Genomic DNA, 15,067 nt, shown 5'->3' on the forward strand with positions numbered 1-15,067 from the left:
AAGATCGCATAGCAGACAGGTGATGTAGCCTGGATTAGAACCCAGGTTTTTCTGACTCCCAGGCCTGTGCTTTAACCATTAGATCACACCTGTTCTCTCTCCAACTTTGTCTCTGAGCCAGCCCCATCTGGGACAGAGAATGTATCTGAAGTGATTAACCTTAGTACAGCACTTGGAGCATAATAGGATAGGCAAATGCCACATATCATTCTTCATCTTATTATACCATTTTCTTGTGTACTTTAGCAAGCGATTACTACAGTGCAGTGTGCAGAGTAAGCATTCAATCAGTACCACTGATTAATTGGTTGATTCCCATTAGATTTTGAGCCCAGGTTGAAATATACACTACTCTCGCACTACTAAAATCATCTAATAATTATTACTTTAAAAATTATAATAGTGATATTAGTGGGGTCTCTCCTCCATTAAGCATTCCGTGACTGATTTCTCATTCATTCATTCATTCAATCGTATTTATTGAGCGCTTACTGTGTGCAGAGCACTGTACTAAGCGCTTGGGAAGTCCAAGTTGGCAACATCTAAAGACGGTCCCTACCCAACAGTTTGCTCACAGTCTAGAAGGGGGAGACAGACAACAAAACAACTCATATTAACAGAATAAATGGAATATGTAAATATGTTCAAGTAAAATAAATAGGGTAATAAATCTGTACCAATGTCTATACAGGCGCTGTGGGGAGGGGAAGGAGGGAGGGCAGGGGTAGGGGAGAGGAAGGAGGGGCTGAGTGTGGGAAGGCCTCCTAGAGGAGGTGAGCTCTCAGTAGGGCTTTGAAGGGAGGGAGAGATGGCGGCTGTGGGGAGGGAGGGCATTCCGGGGCAGGCGAGAAATGGCATGATTATAAGGGAGGGGAAGCGGTACTTCGCATCCTATTCTCCCTCCCTTCTGCATTTCATCCCACCCCAAAGCCCTTATGTACATATCTATATTCCATGTACTATATTATTTTTATGGTATTTGTTAATCAATCAATCAATGGTATTTTTGAGTGCTAACCATTTGCAGAGCACTGTACTAAGCAAGTGCCTAGTCTCAACAATACTAATCAGGTTGGATACAGTCCATGTCCCATGTGAGGCACACAGTCTTGATTCCCATTTCACAGATGTGGTAATTGAAGCCCAGAGAAGACAAGTGACTTGCCCAAAGTCACATAGACAAGAGGCAGAGCTGGGATTAGAACCCAGGTCCCTCTGACTCCCAGGCCTGTGATCTATCCATTAGGCCACACTGCTTCTCATCCTTATCCTCTGTAATTTCCTTTACTGCTTGTCTCCCCTACTCGATTGTAAGCTCCATGAAGGCCGGGATTATGTCTACTAACTCTATTGCAATTTCTCGAGCACTTAGTAGAGTGCTCTGCCCATAATAAGCGCTCACTGAATACCATTGATTGACTGACCGATTTAGGAATTATGCCCATTTTGAGAATCGTAAAGTTACCATGCTTTGCACATAGTAAGTGCTTAATAAATGCCATTATTATTATTGTTGTTGTTATTATTATTACTATAGCATTTAGCCCAGTGCCTGACCCATAAAGAACTCTTTAATAAATACGATGATAATGATCATAACTAACTGTGATAATGATCATCCTGACCATATTACTGCCATGAGGGTCAATGGCATCTCTCTCATTCTTACTGTTATTGCCCATTGGAGTATCCTGAGTAAACTCTGTGACTCAGTGGCCAGACCACAAGCCTGGGAATCAGGGGACCTGTGTTCTAACCCAGGCTCTGCCACTTGTCTACTGTTTGAACCCAGACAAGTCACTTAAATTCCCTGTGATGATGATGCTTGAGGTATGTATTAGGTGCTTACTATGTGTCAGGCACTGTACTAAATGTTGGAGTAGAAACAAGAAAATTGGTTTGGACGCTGTCCATGTCCTATGTGGGGCTCATGGTTTTAATCCCCATTTTTCATATGAGGGAACTGAGGTACAGAGATGTTAAGTGACTTGCCCAAGGTCACACAGCAGACAAATGACAGAGACAGGATTAGAGCCCAGGTCCTACTGACTCCCAGGCCTGTGCTCTATTCACTAGGCCACACAGCTTCTCAGTCTCCTACGATCGGTTTGTGGCCATTTGCTGCCCTTTACGCTATCCCGTTCTCATGAGCCCCAGGCTTTGTCTCCTCCTGGTGGTGGTCTCCTGGTTGCTCGGAGCGACAGATGGCTTGGTGCAGGCGGGGGTCACCATGAGCTATCGCTTCTGCCGTTCCCGAGAAGTCAACCATTTTTTCTGTGAAGCCCCTGCTCTGGTGCGCTTGGCCTGCGATGACACTACGGTCTTTGAGTCTGTCATGTACGTCTGCTGCATCGTGATGCTGCTGATCCCTTTCTCTGTCCTCATGGGCTCTTACGGCCTCATTCTGGGGACGATACTCCGTATGAGGTCGATAGAAGCCAAGAAGAAGACCTTCACCACCTGCTCCTCTCATCTCAGCGTTGTCGGCCTCTTCTACGGGACCACCATCTATATCTACATGAGGCCCAGTTCTTATGACTCAACTGACTATGACAAGGTGGTTTCAGCTTTCTACACTATTCTCACCCCTGTGCTGAACGCCCTCATCTACAGCCTGAAGAACAGGGAGGTACTGCGGGCCTTAAAGAGGGGCCTCATTGATTGCAGGTTCAGAAATTAACACTGAGTGTCGAAAGGGAATCAGCGTGGCCTAGGGGATAGGGGCTGGGCCTGGGAGTCAGGGAGATGTGGGTTCTAATCCCTACTCCCGAACACTCTGCTGTGTGACTTGATCAAGTCACTTAACTTCTCTGTATCTCAGTTCCCTCAACTGCAAAACGGAGATCAAGACTGTGAGCCCCATAAGGGACAGGGACTGTGTCCAAACTGATTACCTCCTATCTACCCCAACTTTAAATACAGGGATTGGCACATAGTAAGAGCTTAACAAATTCCACTATTATTATTATTGTTATTATTATTACTGGGGTCCTATGGAGCTTCCTGCTTTTGCTCCTTGGGAATCAATAGAAGGATCATGACCTTGGGAGTCAGAAGACGTGGGTTTTAATTCTGGCTCTGCTACTTATCTGCTAAGTGGCCTTGGGCACGTCACTTCACTTTTCTGTGCCTCTGTTACATCATCTGTAAAATGGCGATTCAACACCTGTTTTCCTTCCTACTTAGACTGTGAATCCTGTGTGGGACAGCGATCTGATTATCTTGTATCTTCTCCGATGCTTAGAACAGTGCTTGACATGTAGTAAGCACTTTACAAATATTATTATTATTCTTATTATTATCATTGACCTTAATTGATATTTCAATGGTAAATAAACAGTTTCCTTTTTATAGCATGTTATGGAGTCTGTTTTTTAAAAATAGTATTTGTTGAACATTTACAATGTGCCAGGCCTCTACTAAGTGTTGGGGTTAATAATAATGATGATGATGATGATGATGATGATGATGATAACAATAGTATTTCTTAAGCACTTACTATGTGCTAGGTACTTAATAAGCTAGGTACTTAATAAAGTGCTGGGGTGGATACAACCAAATCAGGTAGGATATAGTACCTGACTCGTATTTATTTATTCATTCACTCAATTGAACTTATTCCATGCTTACTGCATATAATGAACTGTACTAAGCACTTGGGAGAGTAAAATACAACAAATAGACAGATTCCCTGCCCACAGCGAGATTATATGGGTCTCACACTCTTAGCCCCTATTTTACAGATGAGGTAACTGAGGTACAGAGAAGTGAAATGACTCGTCCATGGTCTCACAGCAGACAAGTGGGATAGTGTTTAAGCAGAATGGAAATGCACACGGGAATCTCCCTCTCCCTTTCGTTCCCCCTCTCTCCCTTTCACTCTCTCTCTCGCTCACTCTCATTCTCCCTATGGATAACTCTGTTATATTGTACTCCCCCAAGTGTTTAGTTCAGTGTTTTGCACACAGTAAGAGCTCAATAAATATCACGGATGATGGTGATGACTAATGTTAGAGATATCACTGTGGCATAACAGGACTTTAGCAAATTCAGTAGACACTATGTACAGTGCAGGGATTTCTATTTTTTATAGTATTTGTTAAGCGCTTACTATATGTCAAACACTCTTCTAAGCGTTGGTGCAGGTACAAGTTAATTAAGTAAGTCATACAAAGTCGCTTTCTCACACGGGAATCCCAATCTAATTCAGGAGAGAGAACAGGCTTTTAATCCCCGTTTTGCAGGTGAGATTATGGAGGCACAGAGAAGTTAAATGACTTGCCCAAGGTCACATAGCAAGCAGTCGGCAGAGCCAGATTATTAAAACCTAGGTCCTTCGACTCCAGGCCCATGCTCTTTCCACTAGTCTGCTTCTCCTAGGCCACGCTGCTTATCTTGATGAATGAGTAATAATGAAGATAGATGGAAGAGTAACCATGCCGTAGAACTTCCTATTAATAACACGAAAATATCTTGTTAGGGATGTTACAATGAAAGGAAATCACTAAATCCAGTTTCATTCATTTATTCATCCATTTATGTAATCATTTGATCATCTGAATCAGTGTAGGTCCTGGGCAGCTTATAAAATCAGTCAGTTTTCTTTTGGGCTTTTGGCTACACTGTTCTGGGGTAAGTGAAGAGAATAGACAGGAAGCCCACTGATCGGTACTTTATTTAAAAATTTTTGATTCCTCTTTCAGGTAGAAGTTCATGAAAGCTACATGGAGAACTGGAATCAAACATGGACCACTGATTTTTTTTTCTTATGACTCTTTTCTTCAAAACAAAGTGGTCTGTTCCTCTTCTCCCTCATCTTCTTCATCTTCCAAATAAGCCTCGTTCACCTTGACCCCGCCTTCACAATCCCATGTACGTTTGACTCAACAAGATCTCCCACATGTTTCTGACATACATCCCCACAGTCGTGCCAATGAAAGCTGCCAATTTCCTCTGTAACAGGAAGTTCAAGTCCTTCTTTGGCTGTGGGGTCCAGAGCCTCTTTTTCTTGACCACTGCAGGGGCTGAAGGGCTTCTCCTGGCCTCCATGAGGTACGACCCCTACGTGGCTATCAGTAGCCCCCTGACCTACCCAGCTTTCATGAGACGGAGGAGGCATGGGCTGATGGCTGTAGAATCACCAACTCCGAAATCCCTCTCTCTGATCATAATCTTCTCACCTGCCTCCTCGCTCACACTCCTTTCCCCTGTAAATCCAGATTACTCCCTCACAGAGATCTCCACTCTCTTGACCCCATCCATCTATCTAAGCGCCTCACACCCCACCTCGCCTCCCTCTCCTCTCTACCCAGTCTTGATCAGATTACTGCTTTCAACTACCCTTTCTACTCAGCTAGACTCACCCGCTCCCCTTTCCCTTTGCTGCTCTCGTACCACTAACCCACAGCCCTGTATCACTGCCACTGTCCGCCTCCTTCGCTCTTATGCTCGAGCTGCCGAACGCTGCTGGCGAAAGTCTAAACACCATGCCAACCTCGTTCACTTCAAGTTTATCCTTTCCTGCCTTAACTCAGCCCTCTCCTCTGCCGGACAAAACAATTTCTCCTCCCTTATTAGTACCCATGCCCATCATCCCCGTCAGCTCTTCCGTACATTCAACTCCCTTCTCAGGCCCCCGGTTCCTCCCCACTCCTTCCCTCACCCCCAACGATCTGGCCTCCTACTTCATTAATAAAATTAAATCCATCGGGTCTGATCTCTCCAAAGTCACTCCCCCTATTCTCCAAACCCCCGGCTCTCAACACTCTCCGTTACTCTCCCATCCTTCCCAGCAGTATCCTGAGAGGAGCTCTCCTCCCTCCTCTGAAGTGCTACTCCGGCCACCTGTGCTTCCGACCCCATTCCCTCTCATCGCATGAAATCTCACGCTCTGTCCCTTCTCTGCTCCTTAACTTCCATCTTCAACCGCTCACTCTCCACTGGATCCTTCCCCTCTGCCTTCAAACATGTCCATGTCTCTCCCATCCTAAAAAACCCTCTCTTGACCCCACCTCACCTTCTACTTATCGCCCCATCTCCCTCCTACCATTCCTTTCCAAACTCCTTGAATGAGTTGTCTACACGCGCTGCCTCGAATTCCTCAACACCAACTCTCTCCTCGACCCCCTCCAGTCTGACATCCGTCCCCTACATCCCCCTACAAATAAATAGAATAGATACGTACAAGTAAAATAAATAAATAAATAAGTAAATTAATGGAGTAATAAATATGTACAAACATATATACATATATACAGGTGCTGTGGGGAAGGGAAGGAGGTAAGACGGGGGGATGGAGAGGGGGACGAGGGGGAGAGGAAGGAGGGGGCTCAGTCTGAGAAGGTCTCCTGGAGGAGGTGAACTCTCAGTAGGGCCTTGAAGGGAGGAAGAGAGCTAGCTTGGCGGATGGGCAGAGGGAGGGCATTCCAGGCCAGGGGGATGACGTGGGCAGGGGTTGACGGCGGGACAGGCAAGAACGAGGCACGGTGAGGAGATTAGCGTCAGAGGAGTGGAGGGTGCGGGCTGGGCAGTAGAAGGAGAGAAGGCAGGTGTGGTAGGAGGGGGCTAGCTGATGGAGAGCCTTGAAGCCGAGGGTAAGGACTTTCTGCCTGATGCGCAGATTGATTGGTAGCCACTGGATATTTTTGAGGAGGGGAGTAATATGCCCAGAGCGTTTCCGCACAAAGACGATCCGGGCAGCGGCGTGAAGTATGGATTGAAGTGGGGAGAGACACTAGGACGGGAGATCGGAAAGGAGGCTGATACAGTAGTCCAGACGGGATAGGATGAGAGCTTGAATGAGCAGGGTAGCGGTTTGGATGGAAAGGAAAGGGTGGATCTTCGCAATGTTGCGGAACTGAGACCGGCAGGTTTTGGTGACGCCTTGGATGTGAGGGGTGAACGAGAGAGCGAAGTCGAGGATGACACCAAGGTTGCGGGACTGTGAGACGGGAAGGATGGTAGTCCCTTCAACAGTGATGGAAAAGTCAGGGAGAGGGCAGGGTTTAGGAGGGAAGACAAGGAGTTCAGTCTTGGACATGTTGAGTTTTAGGTGGCGGGCAGACATCCAGATGGAGATGTTCTGAAGGCAGGAGGAGATGCGAGCCTGGAGGAAGGGGGAGAGAGCAGGGGCAGAGATGTAGATTTGGGTGTCATCAGCGTAGAGATGATAGTTGATGCCGTGGGAGCGAATGAGTTTACCAAGCGTGTGATTGTAGATCGAGAACAGAAGGGGACCGAGAACTGAACCTTGGGGAGCCCCCACAGTAAGGGGATCGGAGGGGGAGGAGGAGCCTGCAAAAGAGACTGAGAATGAACGACCGGAGAGATAAGAGGAGAACCAGGAGAGGACGGAATATGTGAAGCCAAGGTTGGATAGCGTGTTGAGCAGAAGGGAGTGGTCCACAGTGTCGAAGGCAGCTGAGAGGTCGAGGAGGATTAGGATAGAGTATGAGCCGTCGAATTTGGCAAGCAGGACGTGATTGGTGACCTTTGACAGGGCAGTTTCCGTGGAATGTAGGGTATGGAAGCCAGACTGGAGGGGGTCGAGGAAAGAGTTGGTGTTGAGGAATTCGAGGCAGCGCGTGTAGACGACTCGTTCAAGGAGTTTGGAAAGGAATGATAGGAGGGAAATGGGGCTATAACTAGAAGGTGAGGTGGGGTTAAGAGAGCGTTTTTTTTAGGATGGGAGAGACATGGGCATGTTTGAAGGCAGAGGGGAAAGAACCAGTGCAGAGTGAGCGATTGAAGATGGAAGTTAACGAGAGGAGGGGGGGATTAAGTGCTTGGAAGAGTAAAATGCAACAGTGGAAACGTTCCCTGTGTACAATGAGCTTACAACCTAGAGGGGGAGACAGGTATTAATATAAAAAAATTTGGTATATAAAGCATGGATATGTACACAGGTGCTGTAAGACGAATATCAAATGTCCAAAGGGCACACATTCATTGCATAGATGACACAGAAGGAAGACAGTGCTGGGGAGAAGAGAGCCTAATCAGGGAAGGCTTTAAATGTAGGGAGAGTGGTGGTCTTGTATATACATATATATGATGATAATAATTATGGTATTTGTTAAGCACTTACTATGTACCAAGCACTTTTCTAAGATCTGGGGTAGATATAAGATAAACAGATTGTCCCACGTGTGGCTCACAGTCTTAATCTCCATTTAACAGATGAGGTAATTGAGGCTCAGAGCAGTTAAGTGATATGCTCAAGGTCATACAACAGACAAGTGGCAGAGCCGGGATTAGAATCCACATCCTCTGGCTACCAAGCCCGTGCTCTTTCCACTAAGCCACGCTGCTTCTCTGGAATGGAATACGGAATGGGAGGGAGTTCCAGGCTAGAGGGAGGTCATGGGGTAGGGATAGTCTGTGAGATTGGCGAGGCCGAGGTACAGTGCATAAACTGATGTTAGAGCAGCAGAGTGTGCAGGTTGGACTGGAGGAGGAGATCAGTCAGATGAGGTAGGAGGGGGCGAGCTGATTGAGACCTTTAAAGCCAAAGGGGAAGAATCTCATAATTTCATTTCATCCATTTCTGCAGCCCGACCAGGTTCTGATCCAAGATGACAATCTAGGATCTCATCCATTGACACCTTTTCAATCAACCAGTCAATCAGTGGCGTTTACTGAGTGCTTATTGTGTACAAAGCACTGTGCTAAATGCTTTGGCAGAGTGCAATAAAACAGAGTTGGAAGACCCATCCCTGTCCACAAGGAGCTTCCAGGCCAGAGGAGGAGACAAACATTAAAATAAATTATGGATATTGACGTTGTGGGCCAGTAATGCGCCTGTCATACTGTTATATTGTACTCTCTCAAACGTTTAGTACAGTGCTCTGTACACAGTAAGTACTCAGTAAATATGATTGACTGACTGACAGAAGGGCTGAAGGATTAAGGGTGGAGTGGACACCAGCACAAACTGGCCTCGTTGAGGTTGTCTGGTGGCTTTCTGGACTGGAGGCCACCTTGAGGCTGACCTAGGCCAGGAGCCCCATGTAGCCCAAAATGTAATAGAAGGCAATGGCAAAGCTCTCGTTGCACTGGACGACAACGGCCCAGACCTCTGATGCCACATTCATTCATTCATTCAGTCGCATTTGTTGAGTGCTTACTGTGTGCAGAGCACTGTACTAAGCGCTTGGGAAGTACAAATCGGCAACATATAGAGATGGTCCCTACCCAACAACTGTACTGTGCTTGGGAAGTACAAGTTGGTAAAATATAGAGAAGGGTCCTTACCTGACAACGGGCTCACAGTCTAGAAGGGGGAGGCAGACAACAAAACAAAATCTGTAGACAGGTGTCAAAATAGTCAGAACAAATAGAATTATAGGTATATGCATATCATTAAAAAATTAATAGAATAGTAAATATGCACAAATAAAATAAATAGAGTAACAAATCTGTACAAATATATACAAGTGCTGTGGGGAGGGAAAGGAGGTAGTGCTGGGGGGGATGGGGAGGAGGAGAGGAGAAAGGGGGCTCAGTCTCGGAAGGCCTCCACATCCACATCAGGGAACAGGGGTATGAGGGGAAATCCCCAGCCAGACCGTGCATATGCCCACTTGGACGAGGGAGCAGACACAGGCGTTGGAGGAAGGTGTCTGGGTCACAACCATGGCCTCATTCCGCCCCCCAACTCGGTGGCCCTGAAGACCAGGACCACAATGCTGTCCCAGCCAATATGGCAGAAATGGCCACAGAAAAGACGAATCCAAAGACCATTTGTCAGAAGATGCAGGTCATCTCCCCCTCCTCCTCCCCCCCACTTCCACTTCCTGCTCCTGGAACCCCACTTTCTTTACCTGAGAAAATGGCCCATCCTACATTATCCCCTCCTCACTGATTATGAAATATTGGTCAGCTGGGGCTTGGGGCATGAACTCTACCACTTTGACCCAGACTTTGCTGTCATTCTGTTAAATCTAATAGGTCAGCATGTCCTATTAGATAGGTCAGGGAAGGAGGTAAGATGGGGGGATGGAGAGGGGGACGAGGGGGAGAGGAAGGAAGGGGCTCAGTCTGGGAAGGCCTCCTGGAGGAGGTGAGCTCTCAGTAGGGCTTTGAAGGGAGGAAGAGAGCTCACCTCCTCCAGGAGGTGACAAGAAGCCTAGGGAAAAGGTGCTATTTCTGAAAATGGTATTGGTTATCAAATCCCAATCGGATGTGGTGACCTAGACTTTGCCGAGAACGGGGCTTTTGTCCACACAATATACAATTGTCAGTAAATAGAATGCATCCCCAAAGACAGGGACCACATTCGACGATGATGTATTAATTTGACTGTGGTCACGCAGTCTGGAGTGTACTTTCAGTAAATAATTCGTCGACTCTTTTAACTTGAGCCACACAGATGTCATTCTTGGTCATCTCCTCTGTTAGGACCATAGCGAACGTCTTCCCTTGAATGTCATTGGCGACCAGTAGACTGATCCAGACACAGTGAAAATGTTTTATAAGATGGATAATCTCCATGGGCAGATCGGAGGAACACGCAGAGATCGGATAAAGAGATGAGAACCAGGCATTTTCTCTGAGAGCTGGGTCCTTTGGGCCATAAGAAATCTACAGGAGAGACAGAGCCAGAGAGGGGGGACTCTGGGGTGAAGATATGCACAGGCAGACAACACCATTCCTTGTTCCCGAATCGATCAATCAATCCATGGTATTTAATGAGCGCTCACTAGGTGTAGAGCCCTATACAACACTCTTGGGGGGTACAAGAGAGCTGGGAGACAGGTTCCCGCTCATAAGGGGCTTACAGTCTACAGGGGGTCTGCCTACACCATTCTGAGCAAAGACACCAATCCATTTCATTGATTTTGACTCCTTAAGGGAATTTTATGGCCTCGGAATGTCCATGAGATAGAGCTTAGTGAAGTGGTTGGCACGTGGTAAGTGTTTAAGAAATAAACTAAAGCAACAACAGTGAGAATAACAGCAGACGAATGCTTGTCTTCCCCTTGTGGTCGGGATTCCTCACCTGGGGGAGCTTATAGAGTCCCAGAAACGAAGAACACTGTCGTGGACACTGTTGATGACAGCCCTCCCATGACAGCCTGCTCCTGCCCACAGCTGTAGTTGGAAACCATCCCGGATCTCCTCGAGAGCAGAGCCATAGAGCTTTAGGCTTTCATAGGCCACAGGAAGTTGAAATTGGAGAGATGGAAGCCTAGAGATGTATTGGGTAACAGGCTGGGGTCCTTGTTGATCTCCTCCACAGCAAACACCAGGGCCAAGAGATGCTGGTAGTGTTTTGTGAAGTATCTGTAAATGGGAAGGACGAGAGACGGCAGTGAAGTGTCGGGGTATAGTGGAAAGAGCTCAGGCTTCGTGGGTGAGGAACTCCGGGCCTCAGTTATTCCATCTGTGAAATGGGGATGGAGGCTGTGAGCCTCATGTGGGACAGGGATTATGTCCAACCAGATAAGCTCCTATGTACCCCTGGGCTTTCTACAGTGCCTGACACCTAGGAAGTGCTTAACAAATACCATTGGGATAAAAAAAATAACACGGGTGTTGAACTGTCGAGCAGCAGTGGGACAGGGATGGGAAGGGAAAAGCCCCCTGACGCTACAGACGATGTGGGAAGTGAGTTCAAACCTTCCCTGTATCTCTCTCAGGGAAGGCCACAAGGAGACCTGCTAGTTGAGTGAGTCAATCAATCAATCAGAAATTTTGATTTAGCACTTTCTGTGTGCAGAGCACTGTACTAAGCACTTGGGAGAAGGCAATATATACCAATCCAAATGTAACAGGTTGTGGGTGTGGACTCGTGTCTGCTTGATGCAAAAATTGACCTTGGGAGGAAATACAGTCAGGGAAAGCAGCAGGAGGAAGATCGACATAACATCACAACATCTCCAAGATCCGCCCTTTCCTCTCCATCCAAACCACTACCTTGCTGGTTCAATCTCTCAGCCTATCCTGACTGGATTACTGCATCAGCCTCCTTTCTGATCTCCCATCCTCCTGTCTCTCCCCGCTTCAGCCTACACTTCACTCTGCTGCCAGGATTATTTTGTAAAGAAACGCTCTGCGCATGTCACTCCCCTCCTCAAAAATATTCCAGTGGTTGCCTGTCAACCTACGAATGAAGCAAAAGCTCCTCATTCTCGGCTTCAAGGGTCACCTCGTCCCCTCCTACCTCACCTCCCTTCTCTCCTTCTACAGCCCAGCCCACACCTTCTGCTCTTCTGCCACTAACCTCCTCACTGTGCCTCGTTCTCATCTGTCCCGCCATCTTCCCCTGGCCCACGTCCTTCCCCTGGCCTGGAATGCCCTCCCTCCACACATTCGGCAAACTAGCTCTCCTCCTCCTTTCAAAGCCCTACTGAGAGCTCACCTCCTCCAGGAGACCTTCGCAGACTGAGCCCCCTTTTTCCACTCCTTCTCCCCTCCCCATCACTCCCCACCCTACCTCCTTCCCCTCCCCACAGTACTTGTACATATTTACTACTCTATTTTATTAATGATGTCAAATGATGCTTCGTTGTCTGTCTCCCCTTTCTAGACTGTGAGCCCGTTGTTGGGTAGGGACCATCTCTTTATGGTCCGACTTGTACTTCTCAGGGCTTAGCACAGTGCTCTGCACACAGTAAGTTGTTCAATAAATACGATTGAATGAACGAATGATTGAATGGATGAAAGCAAAGGTGGGAATTCCTAGTTCTGAAATCGTACTGACTCCAGCAAATTCTCTGGACTCGTTAAGTCCTCTGGGCTATGAGCTCCTTGTGAGCACAGAATGTTTTTCCAAACTCTGATATATTGTATTCTCCCATCACGTACACGTGGCAATCAATAAATCGATCAATCAGTGGTATTTATTGAGGGCTTACTGTGTGCAGATCACTAAACTAAGCACTTAGTACTAAGTACGTAGGGTAGGGAAAGTATCCACCACTTTGATTATTATTTGATTATCATTTCAGTGCCCTGCCACACAGTAAGTCCTCAATAAACACCACTGACTGACTGGAGTTCTCTGAATAGCTATATCTGGGATCTGCCCCTTGGCCCTTGCCTATAGACGTTAATGCCATCCGTGCTCCAGAACTCATGCTCACTGCCCTTCCTTTCTCCCCCATCCAGTGGTGCCACCTCCCCCTCTGCTCCTTTCCATCCTACATCCTGGGTAACACAAACACTTACTCTGTGGACTCGAGAAAGAACAGTAGCCATTCTATGAAGTTCTCAAAGGAACCAAAGTGACTCATAATCACATCCAGAGAGAGGAGTCCTCCAATCACCACATCTTCATCCTGGTAGAAGCCGCTAAAATGATTTCTCTCCAAGGTACAGGAAGGGTTGACCATCCCACATGGGACACCACTGAGCTGAGAGAATAGGATAGTCCACAGAAGACTAACCCTCTTGGCCACAGCCCTAAAACACACAAAAAAAACTTCTCACTGGAGGGACAGGTTGATCCAGAGGCTGACAGGTTGAGATTAGAGAGCTGTTCAGCGTTTCGGGCTCCCCTGAGGATTCATTCCACACACTGGTGCAACGCCTGGATGGAGATGGTCCTCATTCCAGGACTGCAGTGGGAGTGGATCAGGGAGGATATTTATAGGGATGCTTTTACCTTATGGAAGAGTCACTGGTTCCACCTGATGATCTTTGTTTTCGGTGGCTTAAGTGACCTAAGGATCCTCTTCCTCCCTGCTCTCCTGGCCCCTGCCTCCCTCCCAGAGAAGCCATGATCAAAATCACTGAGAAATACCAGCCTTGTTTGCTGCAGCCGCATGCTCATAAGTGGACAAACGAGAGCTGGAAACGTGTCGCCCAGATCTGTTGCATTGTACTGTCCCAAGCACTTAGTATAGAGTAAACGTTCGATAAATACCATTGATTAATTCCTCTAGAAAGTAAACTCCTTGTGGTCAGGAAACATGTCTACCAACTCTGTTGTATAGGTCTTACCTAGGTGCTTAATGCAGTGCTCTTAACACAGTGAGAGCTCAATACCATGGATTGATCGTGGACAGGGAACCGGCCTACTAACTCTATTATATTGTACTCTCCCCCGCGCTTATTACAGTGTTCTGCACACTGTAAGTACTCCATAATCACCATGGATTGAATGTGGACAGAGAACGTATCTACCTAGTCTATTGTATTGGACTCTCCCACATGCCTAGTACAGTGCTCTCCACAGATTTAGCTCTCAATAAATACCACTGATTGAATGATGTGTAGAACAACGAGAAGGAGCCTAGGACTCTGGGACTTCAGTGGAAGCAGGTCTCTAAAATGAGCCAGACACTTTCTCAAACACAAAACAACAAAGTGTCTTCAGGCTGCATGTCCCTTTGCCAATAAGCTCTTGTGCTTTCTGGAGAATTTCCAGTGTCAGAGACAGAGAAGAATGGCCCAGTGGAAAGAGCATGAGCCTGTTCATCAGAGAAACTAATAGTAATAATTAACTTGTAACTATTCCAGCCCTCAGAACGATGTTCAACGCATTTTAAGCGCTTAACCAATAGCATTAAAAAGAGGGATTTAAGGAAGGCTATGAGCAGATTAGTGTGGGGAGGGAGTTCAAGGCAGGTGAAATAGGAAACAGGAGCTTTGAGAAGGAGGTGTAGAGGGTGAGCTTCTGATGAATGAAGAGCACAAGCTGTAGACTTCGAAATTTTCTTATTTTTAGATTGTGTATCCCACCTGTGTACCCAGTGTTAGCATAGTTTTCTGCACGGGATGCACTTAATAAACATTACAGCTACTACTACTACTGGAAGCAGTGCGGTCTAATGGCGACAGCACGATCTTGGGAGTCAGAGGATGTGGGTTCTAATCCACCTGTCTGCCATGTGACCATGGGCAAGTCACTTCACTTCACTTCACTTCACCTAGCTGTACCGCAGTTACCTTATCTGTAAAATTGGGGATTAAGACTGTGAGCCCTACGTGGGACAGGGTCTTTGTCCATCTACTTTACATTAACCCCAGTGCTTAGAACAGTGCTTGGCATATTAGCACTTAGCAAATATCACATTACTACTACTACTACTACTACTACTACTACTACTACTACTACTACTAC

The 15,067-nt window shown here is 46.8% G+C and overlaps 1 protein-coding gene across 1 annotated transcript in view; it reads left to right on the forward strand.

Annotated features, from left to right (window-relative positions):
• Nucleotides 1-11,097, forward strand: part of LOC119921419 (olfactory receptor 2T12-like) — a 12,716-nt gene extending 1,619 nt beyond the window's left edge. Inside the window, exons 2-5 of the mRNA XM_038741656.1 lie at nt 2,077-2,667; nt 4,793-4,872; nt 5,022-5,131; nt 11,092-11,097. Coding sequence (XP_038597584.1) covers nt 2,077-2,667; nt 4,793-4,872; nt 5,022-5,131; nt 11,092-11,097 — 787 coding nt within the window. The remainder of the gene's footprint in view (nt 1-2,076; nt 2,668-4,792; nt 4,873-5,021; nt 5,132-11,091) is intronic.
• Nucleotides 11,098-15,067: the final 3,970 nt, after the last annotated feature.

Source organism: Tachyglossus aculeatus (genome assembly GCF_015852505.1).
Source record: "Tachyglossus aculeatus isolate mTacAcu1 chromosome 12 unlocalized genomic scaffold, mTacAcu1.pri SUPER_6_unloc_2, whole genome shotgun sequence".
Taxonomy (NCBI): domain Eukaryota; kingdom Metazoa; phylum Chordata; class Mammalia; order Monotremata; family Tachyglossidae; genus Tachyglossus; species Tachyglossus aculeatus.